General features: G+C 41.7%; 1 protein-coding gene across 2 annotated transcripts in view; it reads right to left on the minus strand.

The window, feature by feature from the left end:
• The window catches only part of AUH (AU RNA binding methylglutaconyl-CoA hydratase), a 185,573-nt gene that overhangs the window by 92,723 nt on the left and 71,026 nt on the right, over nucleotides 1-21,824 (minus strand). For both annotated transcript variants that reach the window (XM_024214991.2, XM_024214992.3), the window contains exons 5-6: nucleotides 12,752-12,844; nucleotides 11,692-11,748 (exon numbers count right to left, since the gene is read on the minus strand). In XM_024214991.2, the coding sequence (XP_024070759.1) occupies nucleotides 11,692-11,748; nucleotides 12,752-12,844 (150 nt within the window). The remainder of the gene's footprint in view (nucleotides 1-11,691; nucleotides 11,749-12,751; nucleotides 12,845-21,824) is intronic.

The following is a 21,824-nucleotide window of genomic DNA, read 5'->3' on the forward strand; positions in this document are numbered from 1 at the left end:
TATGGTTGTGAAGAATGCATGTACCAGTTGGAGGCAGGAAAGGGAAGGAAAGTAGAGATACAGTGTCCCTGTCTGGGCAGAGTGTATGAGGAAGGGGCTCTGTGCATTCATCTGAAGTATAGGAGGCTCAGAAAGGTGTGAAGTGGACCATTCATCTCAATAAGATGTTCTCAGCTGAATGAGAGTACACCATAGAGATGAATACACTCTGGAATGATAACTCTGAGATGTGTGAACTGCTCCACTCATCTCACCCCAACCCTATCCCTGCAGTTTCAGCACTTGTGCGCGTAATGTGCATAGCACACAAATCACCTAAGTAGAGGATTCAACCTCGCTGTCCTTGGGATAGCACTTGTACCCTTAAACCACCAAGGGAGTACACTGATCAGTGTGTGTCACTCACTAAAGTTTCAGAGGAAGCAACAGCTCGCACAGATGTTTTAAGCAGAGGTAGTAAATGTTTTGTAGTGCAATAATATTTGAAATATTTCTAAACTGGTCCTTAGTCCCATTCAATAGCTGATCTCAGGGACTGTCCATGCTATAAACTAAATGAAATGAAATAAAATGAATCCTAAACTAAACTTAGGATTTTCCCTTAGTCTACACTAAAAAAGTTGTAAGAATATGAAAGTGTTATAAGCAGTTCATTTTAGGGGGGCTGACTCAATAACTCACTTTTCTTTAATCATACTCAGTCCCACTGTTCAGGAAATGGTTGAGGAGCATAAGTCATGATTACATTACCCTAACTGCTTCCTAGAGTCTCATCTTTCCTCTATTTAATTAATGCTAATTTTCTTGATAATATTTCTCAAGTAAAATCAGAATCTGTGTGTGGATTTTAGAACACTTTGAAATATCAGCTGTGAAAGCAGATTTTGGACAGGGAGCATGAACAACATACATTCTCCAAGGGAAGGATGTGAACTCAGAGCACCTGGGTGTTGCTCAGGTTCAATGGGCATTGCATGTTGCCTTGAGCCACGTTGCTACTCTGACATTGGGCTGCCTGCAAAGCCTCTGACTTGCAACAGAGCCATAGTCTTGAAGGAACATGTGCATTTCATTTTCTGTGGCATGTCAGTTTAGCTTGAACCAGTCTGCAGTTACAATTTAACCCTCAATATCTTACTCAATATTGCTTCTTCAAAAGGTCAGTGGGTGCCATGAACTCACTGAAACGAATCTTGAGCATGTGATATCAGGTTGGAGAGGATTAAAACTATAATTTGAGCCACAGGAGTACACAAACCAGATGATTTTGTAAACACATGATTTATTTCGGGGGCCTATGGTCTGAGGAACCACCCACTTGTTTAAATTACTCAAAATCTAAACCATTAACCCTACCCCGTATCCCATGAAGCGGAGCAAATTTCAAGACAATCGAAGTCAGCATGAGAATTTTAGAACACTTAGAGTATTCAATTTTTTAAATACTAAGTGACTCTACTTTAACTGTAGCAGTCTCAGGGGAGCTGGAATAATTTTTATAGCGGGGGTACTGATGATGAAAACCATGTATTTCGTGTTTGTTATTACTACTTTGAGCCAGGCAGTGCGGCAGCACCCCCAGCACCCCTAGTTCCAGCACCACTGAGCACAGCGTCTATAAAATGTGGGAATGACACTTGTTTTCCTTCTAGGGGAGAGTATGAGGCCTTGTGTAATGTTAAGAGCTCTGAAGTTCACAGAAGGCTTCCAACATTAATCACCTTCCTCGGGATACAAGGTATTTGTGTGGGGAGTCTCTCTTTCACTCTCTAATAATACAACACACACATACACTTTATAGCTAGATAGATTACACACAAAAACACTACTTTAAAGATAAAAAAACATTATTAAGGTGCAAACTCAAGCACTCAAAAGTAGGAAATGCCAGAATTAGGATTCACTGTGCAACCTTAACTCACCCTCCTTGCATTATGATACAATCATTAATTACATGATCACATACTATTTTTATCCATTCAGTGTACAGGATGGATGGTGCTCGATATTTTTGTTTTCTCCTCATTATTCAATGTGGCCCCGTGCCTTATTTACAATATACGATTCAAACCCTGCTCTCCAGATAGCTATATTAAACTTCCTCATGAGTTTTCCTTTGGTGCTCATCACAATAGTATCTGAGTGCTTCACAAACGTTAATCAATCTATTTTCACAACACTTCTGCGAGGTGAGACAGTGATATTTATTCCCATTTTACAGATGAGGAGCTGAGGGACAGAGAGAATAAGATCAAAAGTTTTTACTAATTTTGGGTGCCTAATCTGATATGCCTAGGACCTGATTTTTCAGTCATCATTTTCTTTGATTCCCATCCATCAGTTCAGCAGCTATAATGGGGCTGAATGAAGTCTTTCCACCACTTTCCATCTGGTATCAGCTTCACAGCTTCGTTCATCTTTAAATCATTTATTTTTAAATCATTATCTTCATTCTCCACTATGTCAATTGATGCATCCTTGGTCTTCCTCTATTTCTAGTTCCTTGCACTCTGGTATTTATTGCCATGCATGGTATCCTTTTCGAGTCCATTCCTGACACATGTCCAAATCATCATAGTTGTCTTTCTTGAATTTTCTGTAACAGTGTTGTTTGTTGCCCTACCCATTTTCTTATCAACTTCATTTTTTATTTTCTGCAGTCTTGGAACTCTTGATATTGGCCTCAGCAAATATCTTTCATTCATGGACTTTCCTACTCCAGTATTCCGACCCATACAGCAGTACAGGCACAACAGTTGTCTCATACATGTTGATTTTCATTTTAATCAAAATGTCTTTAGCCTTCCAGATCTTGCAGGTTTTTTTTTTTAATGCCATAGCGGCTAGTCTGATTCTTCTTTTTATGTCATTTTCACAATTCCCATTCTTCAATACTAGTCCTCCAAGGTACAACAAATTTTCCCACCTGTTCTAGTTCTTTGTCTTCGACTTTAATCTTTACCTCTTTCTCTTGTCCTGTAATTGCCATAAATTTTGTCTTCTCCATGCTGATCTTCAGTCTGAATTTTCTGATTTCTTGATCTCTCGTCAGTTATTCTCTGTAAATCCTCCTTGGTCAATGCTATAAGGCCAGTATCATTTGCAAATCTAAAGTTATTTACTGTCCTCCTACATAAAATGACTCTTCCCATTTAATCTCTGAGTGTTACCGCCATTACTGCTTCCAGTACCACGTTGAACAAAGCTGGCAACAGCGTGAATCCTTGTCTCACTCCTACAGTTATCCTGAACCATTCCATCAGCTTCTTGTCTATTCTCACTTCTCTCATCAACTTGCTATAGATAATCTCTATCAGCTTGATCAATTTCTTGGGGTGCCAAACATTCTCAAAACTTGCCATAGCCCTTTCTGCCAGATGCTATCAAAAGCCTTTATGAAGTCTATAAAGTTGTTATAGAAGGTTTGGTTGTGTTCGATATACTTCTGATACCTATTTTATCACAAATACTGATACTACTGTAACAGACCCTGGTCTAAATCTAGCCTGCTCCTCTGCAAGCACCAATTTCACATACCTCTTCATTCTCTGCAATGTGTTGGCAAATGATGATTTTCTGGGCACACACAATAAGCTAATTCCTCTGTATAAAAAAAGTCATCTCTTTTTTTTATATATAAACAGTACTATTATCACTTTTCCCCATTCACTAATTTAATAGCTTTTCTCCTCAATTATTTTTGCACAAGGATCGAATGAAAGAGGATTTTTTCAGAGTATTTAGCATAATACAGTACTTTATATGTTTAAAGCACCGCTCCCGTTGACTTCAGTTGTAGCAGTAAGTGATCAGCACTTCTGCAAATCAGATCCCAGCATGATCATGTAATTAAAGATCATCATAATGTATATACAATGGGGCTGAATTTAAGGTTGCCAGGGCAGTATTTATTCTGGCATTTCCTAACTTTTCAAGACTTGACTATTCAATCTTAAATCTTGTTTTTTCAATTTACTTTGTGTGGGTGTCTTTAATTTCCTAGGTTTTAAAAAAAGCTGACTGGAAACACAGAAATCCCACCATGTGTCATCATTCTACATCTTGGTCATCAGCGAGGTTAGAACCTTTAGATTAATCACACAAACCTCCACTACTTGAGCTAACTGAGTAACTGATAGCAATAGTATGTTTTCCTCCTCTATTTGGAGCAGCACTAGAGGGAAGATGAGACACTCACTTTGCCAGTGGGTTTCACAGCTACTTGCAGACAGCAAAGGAACGGAGAGACTCGGGAATCTTGGGTTCTATTCCAAGCTCTGTAGGTGTATGACCCTAGTGGGCTAGGCTCCCTAATATCAGGCTAGGTCTACACTAGTGGGGGGGGTCGACCTAAGATACGCAACTTCAGCTACGCGAATAGTGTAGCTGAAGTCAGGGTATCTTAGGTTGACTTACCTGGCCGTGAGGACAGCGGCGAGTCGACCGCTGCCGCTCCCCCGTTGACTCCGCTTCCGCCTCTCGCCACAGTGGAGTTCCGGAGTCGACGGCAGAGCGATCAGGGATTGATTTTATTACGTCTACATTAGATGCGATAAATAGATCCCTGATAGATCGATCACTACCCACCGATCCGGCGGGTAGTGTAGATGTACCCTCAGTTACAGCCCCACCTGTCCTGAAGCAACTAGGAGCAGCCATTACTGGGAAAAGTCTGGCTTTGCCCCTGTAGCACACAGACTCAGACTTTAAGGCCAGAAGGGACCATCATGATCATCTAGTCTGACCGCCTGCACGTTGCAGGCAAGAGAGCCTAACCACTCCTGTAAAAGACCTATAATCTCTGGCTGAGTTACTGAAGTCCTCAAATAATGATTTAAAGACTTCAAGTTACAGAGAATTCATCATTTACTCTAGTTTAAACCTGCAAGTGACCTGTACCCCATGCTGCATCGAAAGGCAAAAAGCTCCCAGGGTCTCTGCCAATGTTCCCTCTAATTTTTTCTATCCATGTGCAGAATGAATTTTGTTATGTGCACCAATATTGAGGTAATGTGTGCATGTGTGCCACCAGTAGACACAAAAAACCTAGATATAATATATATTTTTTAAAAGTTACCATAGGGATAATTACTCCAGGCAAGACAAGTTAGGCATTTTAGAACTCACTACTCAAAGAATTATATTTAAGTGAAAGAGAGAAATAAAAATTATGAAATGCACAGACCAGTCAAAAAACTAAAATAGCAGCACTTTGAAAGAATAAAATTACAGAGAATATATGTGCATTGCAGGAAGTATCACGAAGTAACAACAACAATAATACAAGTAAAGAAAGAATAGCAAATATGGCAGGTGACCAGCTTAGCTTAATAGTGAAATATTCGGTGAGCTTAAACTCAAAAAGGAAGCCTACAAGAAGTGGAAATTTGGACAGATGACTAGGGAGGAGTATAAAAATATTGCAGGGGTGTAATCAGGAAGGCCAAGGCACAGCTGGAGCTGCAGCTAGCAAGGGATGTGAAAGGTAACAAGAAGATATGTTAGCAACAAGAAGGTGGTCAGGGAAAGTGTGGGACCCTTACTGAATGGGGGAGACAACATAGTGACAGATGATGTGGAAAAAGCTGAAGTACTAAATGCTTTTTTTGCCTCTGTCTTCACAGACAAGGTCAGCTCCCAGACTGCTGGGCAACACACTGGGCAACAGAGTATGGGGAGGAGGTGAGCAGCCTTCAGTGGTGAAAGAACAGGTTGAGGACTATTTAGAAAAGCTGGACATGCACAAGTCCATAGGTCCAGATCTAATGCATCCAAGGGTGCTGAGGGAGTTGGCTGATGTGATTGCAGAGCCATTGGCCATTATCTTTGAAAATTCGTGGTGATCGGGGGAGGTCCCGGACGATTGGAAAAAGGCAAATACAGTGCCCATATTTTAAAAAAGGAAGAAAGAGAACCCCAGGAACTACAGACCGGTCAGCCTCACTTCAGTCCCTGGCAAAATCATCGAGCAGGTCCTCAAGGAATCCATTTTGAAGCACTTGGAGGAGAGGAAGGTGATCAGGAACAGTCAACATGGATTCACCAAGGGCAAGTCATGCCTGACCAACCTGATTGCCTTCTATGATGAGATAACTGGCTCTGTGGATATGGGGAAAGCGGTGGATGTGATATATCTTGATTTTAGCAAAGCTTTTTATATGGTCTCTCACAGCATTCTTGCCAGCAAGTTAAAAAAGTATGGATTGGATGAATGGACTATAAGGTGGATAGAAAGCTGGCTAGATTGTCGGGCTCAGCGGGTAGTGATCAATAGCTCGATGACTAGTTGGCAGCCGGTATCAAGTGGAGTGCCCCAGGGGTCGGTCCTGGGGCCGGTTTTGTTCAACATCTTTATTAATCATCTGGATGATGGGATTAATTGCACCCTCAGCAAGTTCGCAGATGACACTAAACTGGGGGACGAGGTAGATACGCTGGAGGGTAGGGATAGGGTCCAGAGTGACCTAGAAAAATTGGAGGATTGGGCCAAAAGAAATCTGATGAGGTTCAACAAGGACAAGTGCAGAGTCCTGCACTTAGGAAGGAAGAATCCCATGCACCGCTACAGGCTGGGGACTGACTGGCTAAGCAGCAGCTCTGCAGAAAAGGACTTGGGGATTACAGTGGACGAGAAGCTGGATATGAGTCAGCAGTGTGCCCTTGTTGCCAAGAAGGCCAACGGCATATTGGGCTGTATTAGTAGGAGCGTTGCAAGCAGATTGAGGGAAGTGATTATTCCCCTCTATTCGGCACTGGTGAGGCCACACCTGGAGTATTGCATCCAGTTTTGGTCCCCCCAATACAGAAGGGATGTGGACAAATTGGAGAGAGTACAGCAGAAGGCAACAAAAATAATTAGGGGGCTGGGGCACATGACTTTCGAGGAGAGGCTGAGGGAACTGGGGTTATTTAGTCTGCAGAAGAGAAGAGAGAGGGGGGATTTGATAGCAGCCTTCAACTACCTGAAGGGGGGGTTCCAAAGAGGATGGAGCTCGGCTGTTCTCAGTGGTGGCAGATGACAGAACAAGAAGCAATGGTCTCAAGTTGCAGTGGGGGAGGTCTAGGTTGGATATTAGGAAACACTATTTCACTAGGAGGGTGGTGAAGCACTGGAATGGATTACCTAGGGAGGTGGTAGAATCTCCATCCTTAGAAGTTTTTAAGGCCCAGCTTTGATAAAGTCCTGGCTGGGATGATTTAGTTGGTGTTGGTCCTGCTTTGAGCAGGGGATTGGACTATATGACCTCCTCAGGTCTCTTCCAACCCTAATATTCTATGATTCTATGTGTTGGGAGGGAAGTGTGTGAGAGACAGTGAGTGTGTGTGTGAGTGAGAGAGAGACACATACAGAGACAGCGTGTGAATGAGAGACAGAGAGAGTGTGTGTGCTGGCTGCTGGGGAAGTGTATGAGAGACCGTGCACTTTCTCTTTAAGCACAGCCGCACTCACCAGTCTGAAGGCTCATTCAGACCGCAGCAGCCACCAGCAGCTCAGTCTACCTCCTGAGCCTTGCCCTCCTCCCCCACTCTACAGAGATGGGGTACATGGGCAGAGAGAGGCAGGGGGAGAGGAACACCCTGACATCAGTGTCCCCTCCCCCCAACTCTGCAGAGCAAGCAGGAGGGTCCCAGGAACTCCAAGGCAGAGGGCAGGAGCAGTGGAGTGGAGGGGCATCTGAACACAAGTTGCCGGATGTGCGCAGCTCTACTAATCAAATGCATGGCACTCAATTGACTCTTGTGCGGCCATGCAGGCACGCAGCTTAGAGGGAACACTGGTCTCTGCCAATCTGACCCAGGAGAAAATTCCTTATCAACTCCAAATATGGCAAATCAGTTAGACTCTGAGCATGTGGGCAAGACCTACCAGCCAGACACCTGGGAAGGAATTCTCTGTAGTAACTCAGAACCCGCCCCTTCTAGTGTCCCATCACTGGCCATTGAAGATATTTGCTGCTACCATTCACACATCAGCTACATACCATTGTATGCAGTCTCATCATAACATCCCCTCCATAAATTTATCAAGCCTAATCTTGAAGCCACTTAGGATTTTTTTGTCCCCACTGCTCCCCTTGGAAGACCGTGCCACAAATTCACTCCCCTAATGGTTAGAAACCTTTGTCTAATTTCAAGCTTAAACTTGTTGATGACCAGTTTATATCCATTTGTTCTTGTGTCCACATTGGCGCTTAACTTAAATAACTCCTCTCCCTCCCTGATATTTATCCTTCTGATGTACTTATGGAGAGCAGTCATATCTCCCCTCAGCCTTCTTTTGGTTAAGCTAAACAAGCCAAACTCTTTGATTCCCCTCTCATAAAGTAGGTTTTCCATTCCTCTGATCATCCTAGTAACCCTTCTCTGCAACTGTTCCAGTTTAAATTCATTTTTTGTTAAACATGGGAGCCCAGAACTGCACACACTATTCCAGATAAGGTCTCACCAGTGCCTGGTATAATGGTACTAACACTTCCCTGTCTCTACTGGAAATACCTTGCCTGATGCATCCTAGGACTGTATTAGCCTTTTTCACAGCCGCATCACATTAGCAGCTCATAGTCATCCTGTGGCCAACCAATATATCCAGGTCTTTCTCCTCCTATGTTGCTTCCAACTGGAAGTCCCCAGATTATAGCAAAACGTCTTGTTGATAGTCCCTTTGCACTATTAAATTTCATTCCATTTCTATTACTCCAGTTTTCAAAGTCCTTTGGATTTTCTTGTATGATATTCCGGTCTTCCTCCATATTGGCAATACCTCCCAAGTGTGTGTCATCTGCAAATTTTATTGGCACACTCCCACTTCTTGGGCCAAGGTCATTAATGAAACTGTTAAATAAGATTGGTCCCAAGACCAATCCCTGAGGAACTCCTCTAGTAACCTCCCTCCAGCCTGGCAGCCTTTCAGTATGACCCATTGTAGTCTCCCCTTTAACCAATTCCTTATCCACCTTTCAATCCTTATATTAATTCCCATCTTCTCCAATTTAACTGTATCAGATGCCTGACTGAAATCCAGGTAGATTAGATATACCCGTATTTCCTTTGTCTAAAAAACCAGTTATCTTATCAAAGAAGGAAATCCATCTACCTTTTGTAAAACCATGTTATATTTTATCCCAATTACTATTTACTTCTATGTCATTAGCTACTTTCTCTTTCAACATTTGTTCCAAGACCTTGCATACAACTGAAATAAAACTAACAGGCCTGTCATCTCCTGGATCACTTTTTTCCCCTTTCTTAAAAATAGGATCTCTATTAGTAATTCTCCAGTCATAGGGTATAACCCCCGAGTTTACAGATTCATTAAAAATCATGGCTATTGGGCTTGCAATTTCATGTGCCAGTTCCTTTAATATTCTTGGAGGGAGATTATCCAGGCCCCCAGATTTAATCCCATTAAGCTGTTGCAGTTTGACTTCCAACGTGGATGTTGTAATTTCTACTTCCATATCCTTGTTCCCATTAGCCACCCTGCCATGACCCCTAAACTCTTCATTACTCTTATTAAAAACTGAGGCAAAGTATTTGTTGTGGTGTTGGTCCATGCCTAGATTATCTTTAATCTCCACCCCATCTTCAGTGCTTAGTGGTCCCATTTTTTCTTTCCTTGTTTTCTTTTTATTTATATGGCTATCAAATCTTTTACTATTGGTTTTAATTTCCTTTGCAGGACCCAACTCTGCTTGGCTTTTTGGCAGTTCTCACTTTATCCCCACACTCCAAGAGGTAGCCCTCCTTGCTGATCTATCCCATCTTCCATGCTTGTAGGCTTTCTGCTTTCTCTTAATCACTGTTTGAGATGCTTGCTCATCCAACTTGGTCTGCAATCCTTCCCTACAGTCACAATCCAATCACAAATAGGAGATGAGAACATATGGAGCATGTTCAGTCACTCTGTAGGGGTTGTGTAAGTGCAGTGTGATCAACACTAGGAATTGTGAGAGGTTTGAGCAAGCTCAATGAGGATGGAATCTTTGGAGATTTTAGCTGGTAAAATCAAAGAAGTCTCTACCGAGCTTGCACAAACTACAATTTTTCAAAGGCTTATAACCCGGCCAGATTTGGGACAGAATCCACATCTCCATTGCAGACACATCCCTGACAGAAAGTCATGGGGGCACAAGAGCTGTTCAAATAAAAGCTCACTAGAATTTAACATGGCCAAAACAACATGTTTTTCCATAGTCTCATTCTTGAAATAACTGAACATCGACCAGCCACTGCCTATACTATCTTTGGTTTTCTGCCTCTAGGATGCCACCATCCTCAACAGCACCCTGTGGGAGCTCTCTGAAATAAAAGAACTTAGGTAATCAACTGCACCTTCATCTACTCCCACTAGGATCAATTGGCAAGGCAATAATATATCATGATCAATGACACCACAAGCAACTGACAGACCTAAAAATATATGTATGAATACCTCATCTTCACCCATGGCTAAGAAGGGATCAACCATCAGGATAGCCCAGTGCTGTACCCATGCCAAACAAAGGTCTGAACTCAAACTGAGAATAAACTAGGAGATCTGAAACACCTAATTAAGATATTGCGAGATGTCTCATCACAACTTCCTCAATAATCTTAACCAATAATGGAAAATTTGAAACGGGACAAAAAGCATCCAGACTGTCAAATTCAAGTGGTTGTTTCTTATCCAGAGGTTGCACCAATGTTTCCTTAAGGACAGTTGGCACCCTGCTCTTTCTGCTACAAGCATTGACAATCTCCATTAGCAACAGACCTAGTAGTTCCCCAACAGCCTTCACCAATCAGAAAGAACATTACTCCAAAGCTGAGGTATAAAATTCTCACAACACTTCTAGCAACATCAGCTAAAGCCCTAGCAGAGAAGCTTTGTTTCCTCAAGATATTGTTCTTCCATCACAAAGGCAAATAGTTTGGTTCAAATCAGTGTGCTTTTATCTGGAAAACAAAAATAAATGCCCTTCACAGTAGAAGGGACTCAAATCAAACATCATTATTACCCCTTTATTCTTTTCAGCCACCCTGAATCCAGAGTAGGGCCAACTGTCCTTCCAAGTGGAAGAAGGTATTAAAATAAAATAGTAGTCTCTGTCCTCTGAAGATACCAAAAAAATTCTGAATGAGATAGAGTGATACATACACCACACTTTCACAGTCAGTATCTTCATATAACTGACTAAAAAGCAATACAAAAGTTGAATTAGTGTCCTAAAGGAACAGATTTAGGAACAGATTGATTTAGTTGGGGTTGGTCCTGCTTTGAGCAGGGGGTTGGACTAGATGACTTCCTCAGGTCTCTTCCAATGCTAATCTTCTATGATTCTAAGATGGTATATGGTGTTGGATCATCAAATTAAATTACCATTTCTGCTATACTAATAGTTACAAATTAATGTTTTTGCACATGCCCCTACACAAATGACGTCAGCCTTCAAAGACATTAACTCCATTTACATAACCGTTAAGGCGGGCATCCATTAAAAAAAACCAATCCTACATAACTCATTTCTTTAAAGAAAAAGAAACTTTTTACTAATTTTCAGTAGGAAATATGGTTTAAAACTATGTTAATAACACTTAAAACATACAAAGTTAAACATAAAATGTATAACCAACAATGCAAAATCACAAGCACCAAGGCCACTGGTTAGCAGTTGGATTATCTTCAGTATTGTACAAGACTAAAATTCATACCTGCACCCGGAATGATTGCCAGCTTTGTTTCAACTAGACCCATTTTAGCAGAAGAGGCTTGAAAAGAAGCATAAAATGTAATGAGTTCTTGATATAATCTATACTAAATAATAATTTGAAAAAGTTTATGCAAAAGAAGATTCTTTACAACAATCTGTTAATTTATTAAACTTGTCTTCCAAACAACAAACCATCACTTAAAAAAGCATTTGCCTATGGAAATACAGAAAGACACCAAATTGAGCTGCAATTTATTAAAAGAACAAAGAAGCTATTCCTGTCAAGACAGGCTCTGTACCTCATTAATTTTCACACAGGAAGATTGCTGATGCAAGTAAGTTATTTAGATCCAATAATGCACAGAATTATTTGTACATTTTAAAGCACTAAAAGAAAGTGGCAATGTTATTATTTAACAACTTGAAATGGTGGGGAAGTCTGTTTCTGATGATTATGAATTCTTTAGCTGACTGACTACTCCCTCAGGGTCAAACAGCTTAATATACTATGAGTATGCTGGCAAGTGCTCAAGAGCAAGTTTCCATTTACTTTCCAACAAATGGTTTTGCAGTTCTGACAGCTGGATAGATCAAGGTTCCTCTTTTCATGTGCTGTTGTCACTTTTATTTTATAAGAGCTTAATTACTTATTTAATAATACACTCACAAACTAGTTTGGCCTATTTCCTGCAACCTGTTTGTATAGTAACAAATTTTGACGACAAGAGCATTTTAATTATAAAAAAAATTCTCAATCTCTGCCCTAGCCTTCTGGGATCACTGCTAATGATATAGTGAAGACTGCTAACGATAAAATGAAGATCATAAGAATAAATTAAAACAGGCAACAAAAATGCTCTATCTATCAACAGTAAATGGTATGAAATTAAACATCAGCAATTATTTCAGTCAAGTTTCTGCTAAATCACATAGAAATAATTGAGCGTATGCAATGTCAGAATATAAAACCAGTTTTATAAGGACTGTTGCCAAGGCAAGGATTAGTCAAGCCTTCTATAATGCTAATAATCTCCTGATCATTTAATAGGATTCAGTCTTACCTGCCACTCTTATGTCACAGGCTAATGCCAGTTCTAGGCCACCACCTAATGCAGTCCCATCTATCGCAGCAATTGTTGGTACTGGAAGATTAGCTGAAAGAGAAAGTATCAGTTAATACCTGTTCACAATGAACATTTGTGAGTCATTCCTGTATTATCTCTTGTTCAAATTACAATCAGATGAGGAAAAACAGTAACATATCTTCTTCGATGACGATGCCTATCTTAAAATCAATTGTTCAGAATGATTGTTCAGTGAACACATGACACTCAATCTTTCTGCAACCAAATTGTGTTGCAAACTGTCCCTTCAGCAGCTGCTCAGTTCTGCCCTTAATTTAGATTGTAAACTCTGAAGGCACAGTCCATGGCATTACAGAAATAACAAAACATTTAAAACTCCAGTACATGTAGACTTGCCAGAGTGCAGTTGAAACATACATGTAATTAGCAGCAGCTGTAACCAGGTTAGAGCTGGCAGCTCTGTGCATCTGAGCATTGCCAAGTATGGTATCCCCATATCATGATGGGTCTTTTCCAATGTACTTGACCATGTGGGAACAGCTACTAGATGGCTGAGTAGGGTGAAGTGCGGGAAGGAATTCTCAGTCTGGTGATACCAATCTCGCCAAACATATCTAACAGGTTGTATGGTCACCAGGGAACTGTGAAATCATGATATTGTTTGCATATCATTTTTATTATAATAGTCTTACATATGTAATTGTGATAAAAATATAAGCATCCATCCTCATCTTTATTGATTTTAGGTTCTTTCCTTTCATGTTCACAGTGCACTAAATGAAGACTGAAGGAGAACACTATTCCAGGGTTTCCTACTTTCTTCAATGTGTGGATCACAACTTAACAGAGAGATAGTTGAGAAGACAACCTCTGATCAGCTCCCCTCCTATTGATGAGTGCATAATATCCCTTTGGAAAATACAGCAATTGGTTACAGAGAAAAGAAGTATCAGGAAACTAATTCATTTGTAGCTGTCTTTATTGCAAAAATAACAAAAACAAGAAGGAAAGCCAGCACAATTTGGACAGCCAGCTGTCTTTAGACCACCGATAAGCGGTCCATAGATCACCTCTAGTTCAGGACTGAGGGTTTTGAAAGTTCTGCACTATTCTATATTACACTTATGCTATTATAGCAATATGGTAAAGAATCAAATTGATTGGTTGAAATTATCTGTAAGTAGTCTTTTACTGCCAATAAAAACTGGTGCCAATAAAGCACCCTAAAAAATATTTGTCACTCCAGGCATCAGAAGTTACTTGCAAGGCTCCAGAATAGCTAGTACACACCCCAGCTACCAGATAGCGTATAGGGAGTAAAGGATCAGGAACCAGACCTACCCAGCTCCTATCTTTGTTCGTCCACTTTTCCCATATATTGTATGTGAAGATAGGAAGGATAGACTGCTCTAACTCCCTTCAGGACCTGAGCTGGCAGCATGATAATCAGGAAACCATATCCATGCCCTCGTGTACTAAGCATGACAGAATCTGGCTTCAAAAGTTAACAGAGATAGGTAACTGAAAAATAACTCCTGGAGCACTGAAAGCTTAATTGCTAGTAATCACAGTTTTTAGTGATTAATACCTACGTTACTCCGAGGGGAATTCTGTGCCACTGTGCGTGCACATAATTTATGAGCCTCACACATTTTTATTTTTGCACAGAAAAAGCTTCTGCTGAAAAGTTGCTACGGTTCCGCCTTTTGTCCACCAGAGGGCGCTGTGGCGATAGAACACAGCAGCTGCTCCCAGCCAGCTAGGGAAGAGAAAGAGCCTGCAGAGCATTCTTCACAGTACCTTTAGGGTCAAGTCAGGAGACCGGGGGCTATAGAGAGACAGACAGTGTAGGGCTGCTGGGGGGGTCAGACAGGGGCTCATAAGGGCTAGTCGGGGAGAACGGACTGGGCAGGGGCTCAATGGGAGATGAGGCTCTGGGCCACAGGGGGAAGGGAGGTGCAGGGCCACATAGGGACGGGAGAATGGCTGAGAGGGGGCATGGAGACACATTGGGACTGAGGGAGGTGGTGCAGGGCCACATGGAGATACAGGAGTGGGTGTCTGGGTGAAGATGGAGCAACACATGTGGACAGGGGGTGCAAGGACACATGGGGATGGGGAGTGGGTGTCTGAGTGGGGGTGGAGGGACACGTGTGCCTGACTGAATGGGAGAGGCGAGGGGTCAGCCAGGGTCTGCATGGGGAGAGCTCCCTAACAGTCCCTCCCTGCCCCCCCAAAAAACATACTTCCCCCCCATACCCAACAACCATTCAAGTTCACACCCAGGATCCTTCCCAGCAATTATTTCCCTCTCCCTCAGCTCCTCCGTTACCCAAGACTACCCCCCAGCCTTTGCACCGCTTATGGGGTGTGTGGGAAATATGGTTCTGTATTGTAGTTTAAATGAATTATTGCTCAGAGTTCTGTATTAATATGTCTACTAAGGAATCTATTTGTCAAAAAACATTTTCTGATTTTTTTTGTTGTCTGTATTGTTACAGACATACTTGCTGACAGGTATTTTGAAATGAAGGACCAAAAATACTTGAAACTGGTATGATTATATTTGAATTATTTATTTTAACAAATAAAATATGCAGAATTTTGCAGAATTTGAAAATATTGTGCACAGATTTTTTAATTTTTTGTTGCAGAATTTTTTATTTTTTGGCGCAGAATTCTCCCAGGACTACTACGTGGATTCCACACTCTTGAGAGGATAGCAAATAATCACAGCCTTCATGGATAATGTTCTGAGTACTAATTAAATAATGACTGCAGGACTGAAAGCTAGGCTGCTTCATCTGGTGGTAAAGTAGATTAGTCATTTAGAATGTTAGTTACAGTGCAAACCAAACACACTATCACATAAGGAAATGAAGTCTCAGGAGTAGAAAAATATTATAAAATCAACTGGTTTTAAAGAATTACAGTTACAGTTCCTAATAAGTTCTAAAATTCAAAACTCAGAAATAAAAAGCAGTTTGGTTTTCTTTACTATGTGTTAGCATGCTATGCCATCACTTCACAATGAGTTTAATTCTAAAGAGCCAATTGCAAACTGGCAGTTGACTGAGTGACACTTGAAAGGTAGTCTTTCAATTCTCCATAGATGCTCTGTGCTAATGTGGGACATGCACATATCAAAAGAACAGTAGAATTATCCATTTTAACATCCTTTCACATAACAGAAAAAAAATAAACATAAATGTAAAAATATAATTGTTTTGGATAAAAAAAATTGTGTTCCAAAGTAGTAAAAATTAACATCAAGGGTACAGCCTGTTGGAATATTCATAGATTGCTCATGTTTATCTTCATTTTTGAAATACTGTATGCATAAAACAGTCCAGTTCAAAACAAATTCTGATCAAACATTTGAAGATCAAGTCCTGCAGATTCAGTTGATTTTGATGCACTCAAATTTGAAGAATGCTAAATTGAGCAGATAGACATGTCAGTCTCAACAATGATTTTACATGGCAAGACTCAGTTGCCAAATGGTGAGTGACAGACAAAATCTATTTAAAGCCTTTTCCAGCAGCTTGATCGTTTTATTCCAGAACATTCCACAATTTTTAGTCACTCTTTGGAATGGTTTTGACACACTGTAAATAAAGGCATGCCACATTAAGGCATGTTTTGCATATCCTAGTCAGCAGCTGGGCAATAGGAATAGATTTCAAATGTGATTAGTATTTATCAATGCAGAATCACAAGCTGCAAGGTGCAAGTTTACAGAAGGAATTAAAAATATGGTTGGGTGGGCAGATTAATGAATAATTTAACAGAAAAATAGAGAGTGCAAAATACAGCCGAGATAGGTAAAGTAATCTATGCTAGTATAGAGCTGAAAGTTGTCTTTAGAGGGAGAAGTAGTAAAAAATAAAAAGTCTAGGTAATAATGTAACACATTAAAATATATACAGAACTAAGAGTTGTGTCAAAGTATAGTAGAGCATCAGAATAATGAATCAAGGCAAAATAAGCCAGGTCATATAATGAATTTCTGAAGGATTATTTCACACATCAAATACACTGAGTCACAAAGCAAAAAAGGGCAAGGAATTTCAGTCATCTAAGAGAAACAATAATTCACCAAAAATACAGTTCAATTAGCATTTCTAAACAAAAACTTGATGGGAAAGGTAATTCCCTCCATTTATTTTTTATTACTGGCAAAGATACAACATTAAGGAACAAAGACACCACAATAGTGGATACAATAAAAACCTAGGTAGGTAGATCACACAGTCAATCAGAAAACTTAAAAAGCTGTGTCCAGAATTTAGGATTCATAACACTGCAGATTATTATAACAACACTGGTATGTATATCAAAGTGCACTGTGGAACTTCTAGTGCGTGGTAGCAGGGTCACACAACCAGTTAACATGTGGCAAGCTAGTGTGCTGTAGATTTACACCCTGGCTTTCCACCCACAAAGCATCCACATAAACAAGCCCTAAAATAATTGTCTGTCTGATTGGAGGTGGATAGTAGGAGTCCTTCTTAAACAATAATTGCAGACAGTCCTACTAAAGTTGGCATCTGGTCTGGAAGCCTCGACTTAAGAGCAGTGTTTTGTAAATGTGTGGACCAAGCTCAACTTAGCTGCCCTACAAATTTCAGAAATAGGGCCTCTCATCAAACAGGCCACATAGGCTGCCTGAGCTCTAGTGCAGCAGTTTTCAAACTGTGAATCGGGACCCCAAAGTGGGTCACGATCACATTTTAATGGGGTCACCAGGGTTGGCTTAGACTTGCTGGGGCCTGGGGCCAAAGCCCAAGGCTCACCACCCAGGGGCTGAAGTCCAAGGGCTTCAGCTCTGGGCAGCAAGGCTCAGGTTACAGGCTCCCTGCCTCAGGCTGAAGCCCTTGGGCTTCGGCTTTGAACCCACCCCCGCTCCCCAACCAGAGCGCTGGGGCTCGGGCTTTGGCTCTGGCCCTCCCACCTAGGGCAGCAGGACTCGGGCAGCCTCAGGCTTTGGTCCCACCCTGGGATCGTGTACTAATTTTTGTTGTCAGAAGGGGGTTGCAGTGCAATGAAGTTTGAGAACCCCTGCTCTAATGGAATGAGCTCCAATGTGACTCTAACCAGGCTAACTTGTAACATGCCTTTAAACAGCTGAAGACCCATTTATATAATCTCCAGGAGACTATTGCCTTCCCCTTAACCTTTTCTGCAAAAGCCACAAACAGTCTAGGTGTGTTCCTGAATAGTTTTGTCCTGTCAATGTAAACAAAGATAGTGCCCTTACCACATCAAGTGTTTGAAGGTTAGCTTCCCCAGAGATCGAGTGAGGCATGGGGATGAAAACTGGAAGACAATTAAACTGGTTCACATGGAATCCTGAAAAAAAAAACTTTGGGCAGGAACTTGGATGAGGATTAAGTGACTCTGTCTTTATGAAACACTGTATAAGAGGAGCCCATCATTAGGGCCTGAATCTCCCTTACCCTTCAAGATGATGTAATGGCCAATAAAAAGGCAGTCTTTGTAGATCTATGGTAAAGGGAAAAAAGGCCTCTAGGGGATTGAAGGCAGGACCCACCAACCCTGCTAACACTATACTGAGGTCCCAAGAAGGAGGGGAATCCTAAACTGGGAGAATATATGAATAAGGTCCTTAAGGAATACTACCATTGCACAGTGGGAAATACAGTATGGCCCTGGATAGAAGGATGATGTGCAGATACTCCTGCAAGATGGATCATTATGGTCCACCAGCTGTTAGAAAGTCCATTTTGTTTCATAGCTAGTAAATAGACCAATATTGCTGAAACTGGTAATGTCCAGGGTGACAACTGGTGCTGAGATGCCTAAATAGAAAACCTCTTCTGTTTAGCTTTATAAGTCAGTCAGTCTGGTTGAGGATTCCTGCTTTGGAGCAGAACATTCTGAACTTCAAATGAAACAGCTTCTTTCAGTGGATGTCATCAAGACAGCTTCCAGGCTAACAAATGTAATAAAGGTGGGTCTGGATCTGATGGTTGTTCCACGAGACTATGTCGGCTAGGGCACGTACAGTCATGGGGGGCTGTGTTGAGCGGTTCATCAGATCTGAATACCAGAACTGCCTGGCCCATGCTGAGGTTATTATAACCATCAGTCCAGAGTCTTGCCTCAATTTCTTCAGAACCTTCGGTATCATGGGATCGGCAGAAAAGCATATATTAGCCCCAGTGACCAAAGGATGAGAAAAGTGTCTGCCAGGAGCCTGAACTCAACCTTTCTCTGGAACAAAATGTTTGAAACTTGTGGTTTTGGCTTGTAATAACCGGGTCTATTTCTAGGAATCCTCACTTGCAAAAGATGTTCTGGATATTTGAGAGACTACTCAGGGTTGTTTGAGAATTACTGCTGAATGGTCTGGTAAGGCGTTCCAAAGGTCAGAAAGATGCAGAGCCACTGGTGTGATTTGATTTGGGATGCACCATGTCCAGAGCCAGATGGACTCCAGACAGAGTGGAGATGACCTGGTTCCTCCTTGTCTGTTCATTGAATGCATAGCTGAGATGTTGTCTGTCAGCACCTGGACTGCATTGCATGCCAAGTGGAAGGCTCTAAGTTCCATACGTTTATATGCAAATGAGCTCCCTGAGGGGACTACATGCCTTGAGTTGTTAAGTAAATCTAGATGCGCTCCCCATCTCCATTGTGAGTGTAGATATACATCATTAGTGCCTTAGTAGGTAGAGGCGCAGAGAAACTTATTCCTTTGCACACCTGAAGAGGGGCTTTTCACCAGTTTAACATGACAACTTCTTGACCAACATGTCCATGTGGTTTCTCCTGGGTATATACACTGTTTTCAACCATCCCTGCATGGTACATAGGTAAAGTCTTACAAACTGCATCATATAGGTGTATGAGGCCATGTGTCCCAGATACCTAAAGTATGTTCTTACTGATGGTTTTGGGTGAGCTTGAAGTTGGTTAATGAGGTTTACTGTCACCTGGAATGATTCCTACAGAAGATCAGATCTCAATGACCTGGAATCTAACAGTACTCTAGTGAATTCTATGCTTTGTGCTACATGGAACAAGTTTGGATTTCTCTGTTGACTTTGAGTTCCAGGTTGTGAAGAGCTTTAATAGTCACCTGTTGGAGTGATCTTCCTCAAACCAGCCAGTTGCTGAGGTATAAGTAGTCCTGGACTTCTTGTCTTCTTAGATCATCCTCATAACTTGTCACTCCAAAACTGCAGCCAACACCTGGTGTTGTCACTTGTCACAAATAGTTCTTCGGGGTTGGATGTTGACTGGGGGCACAGGATCAGGAAGTGTTCAAGTGTTTGCTTAGGCTCGTCACTTTTGGGGTCATTCCTCAGCTTCCACTTGATCATATTGTCTACAGTCTTTGCCATTCTAGCTCACACTCAATTTAAGGTACAGCAGTATTTTCATTCAAGATCAGTGATGGGGTGGGGGGGGGGAAATCATTCTGAAGAAGGTTCTCCAGGATCATTGGCATTTCTTGCCATTTTGTTACTCTGTAGCCTTCCACAGAGGTATTTTGGGATAAAGGATTTTCAGAGGCAAAGTTTTTTGTGGACTTTAGCCTCTTGCATGGTCAAATGTGACCATATAATGGGTATCTCAGATTTTATGCACCTGTTTTTTGTCCTTTCTACTGAAGGCATCCTGCCTCACTGATGATGGTGTAATCCTGTGAGGCAGTGTAGAGACAGCATCCAGGTCAATTTCAAAGTCCCTGTGATGATCCTATAGGCTTGATTGAGTGCAGTATCAATTTAGTGAGCATGGCTCGAACATGACCATACCAAAGCCCAGTTCTCCACAGCTGAGTAACACAAGTCAAGACTGGTTGCTCTATGTATTTTAAAGTCAGCTCCCCATTTTGTATTGTGTACTCCTGAGCTAGTGCAAGTCTATCAACCAACATTGGGAATCACACCTCCCAGCTGCAGTGTAGTCATACCCTTTGTGTCTTTCTCCCAAGGTGTAGATTTGGGAAGCCCTGGCTGCTGCAACCTCTCAGACAAATAATCCTGGTAACTACATGGAAAAAGTACTCAAATCCCTTGGAAGAGACTTTGTACCTCCTGTCAGCTCACTTGGACATGGCCAGAATAAATGCTGGTATGTGCCACAGGCCTTTCACAGGCTCCAGCAGTCCTTCGTTTATAAGTATGAAGAGCCCCTCCCTGGGCATGGAAAGGTGCAAGATGTCCAGGAGTTTGTGAGGATGCTCCTGCACCACTTTCAGAGGTACATCTAGAGTCTTTGCCATTAGCTTAATGAAGTTATCAACTGAAGAAACGGTTGAGGGATTTACTGCTTCATTGGGAGATGAGGAGGAGATTGGAGCAGGAATAAATTGTTCTTCCCATGCAGATGTAATTCCTCATCACTTTCTCCTGCCTTTGCAGGATCTGAGGCTGCACTAGCTAATCTGGCTGCGTGGGTTTATAGTGCCTCTTTGGAAAGGGTGATCTAGGCCTAGAGTGGGCTGAAGATACAGGCCATAAATTGTGAATATGTCTGCTCCCCTAGGGCATTCAGTAGGGCCAAAGCTGATACAGGTATTGGTACTGGGATGGGGGACGCATGAGGGGAGAGGGAGTACCAAAAGGAATGCTCCCTATGAGCCATGGGTTCTTTCCTGCTGTCCCTTACAGATCCGTCCTCAAAAATCTCTTCCTGACTCCCACTTTGCCACCCTAGGGGGAGGAGGAGGAGGTGGTGGTGGCTATGTAGGAGAAGAGTCCCAACTACCTACCAGTGGGGATGAAGAAAAAAAGTACACCATTTTCAAGACAGGCACTGTCCAGTGAGGAATTCTCTGTTTCTGCTAGGCTCTCACTAACTAGGTAGGGCATGAAGTCTGTATCAGAGATATCTCCGTTACCTACCATGTCAATAGACTTAGTGACACTTAGTCATTACCTCTTTCATTCAGGAAACCCCAGTACAGGGACCACTGTTAAATCACTTAGTACCATATATTCCCTGGGTACCAAACCACTAGGTACCAATGTGCTGGGCACAAAGGAACAGAGTTCCAATGTTGCCTGTACAGAAG

The sequence above is a fragment of the Terrapene carolina genome, unplaced genomic scaffold, assembly GCF_002925995.2.
Source record: "Terrapene carolina triunguis isolate 2854851 unplaced genomic scaffold, T_m_triunguis-2.0 Scaffold113, whole genome shotgun sequence".
Taxonomy (NCBI): Eukaryota; Metazoa; Chordata; order Testudines; family Emydidae; genus Terrapene; species Terrapene triunguis.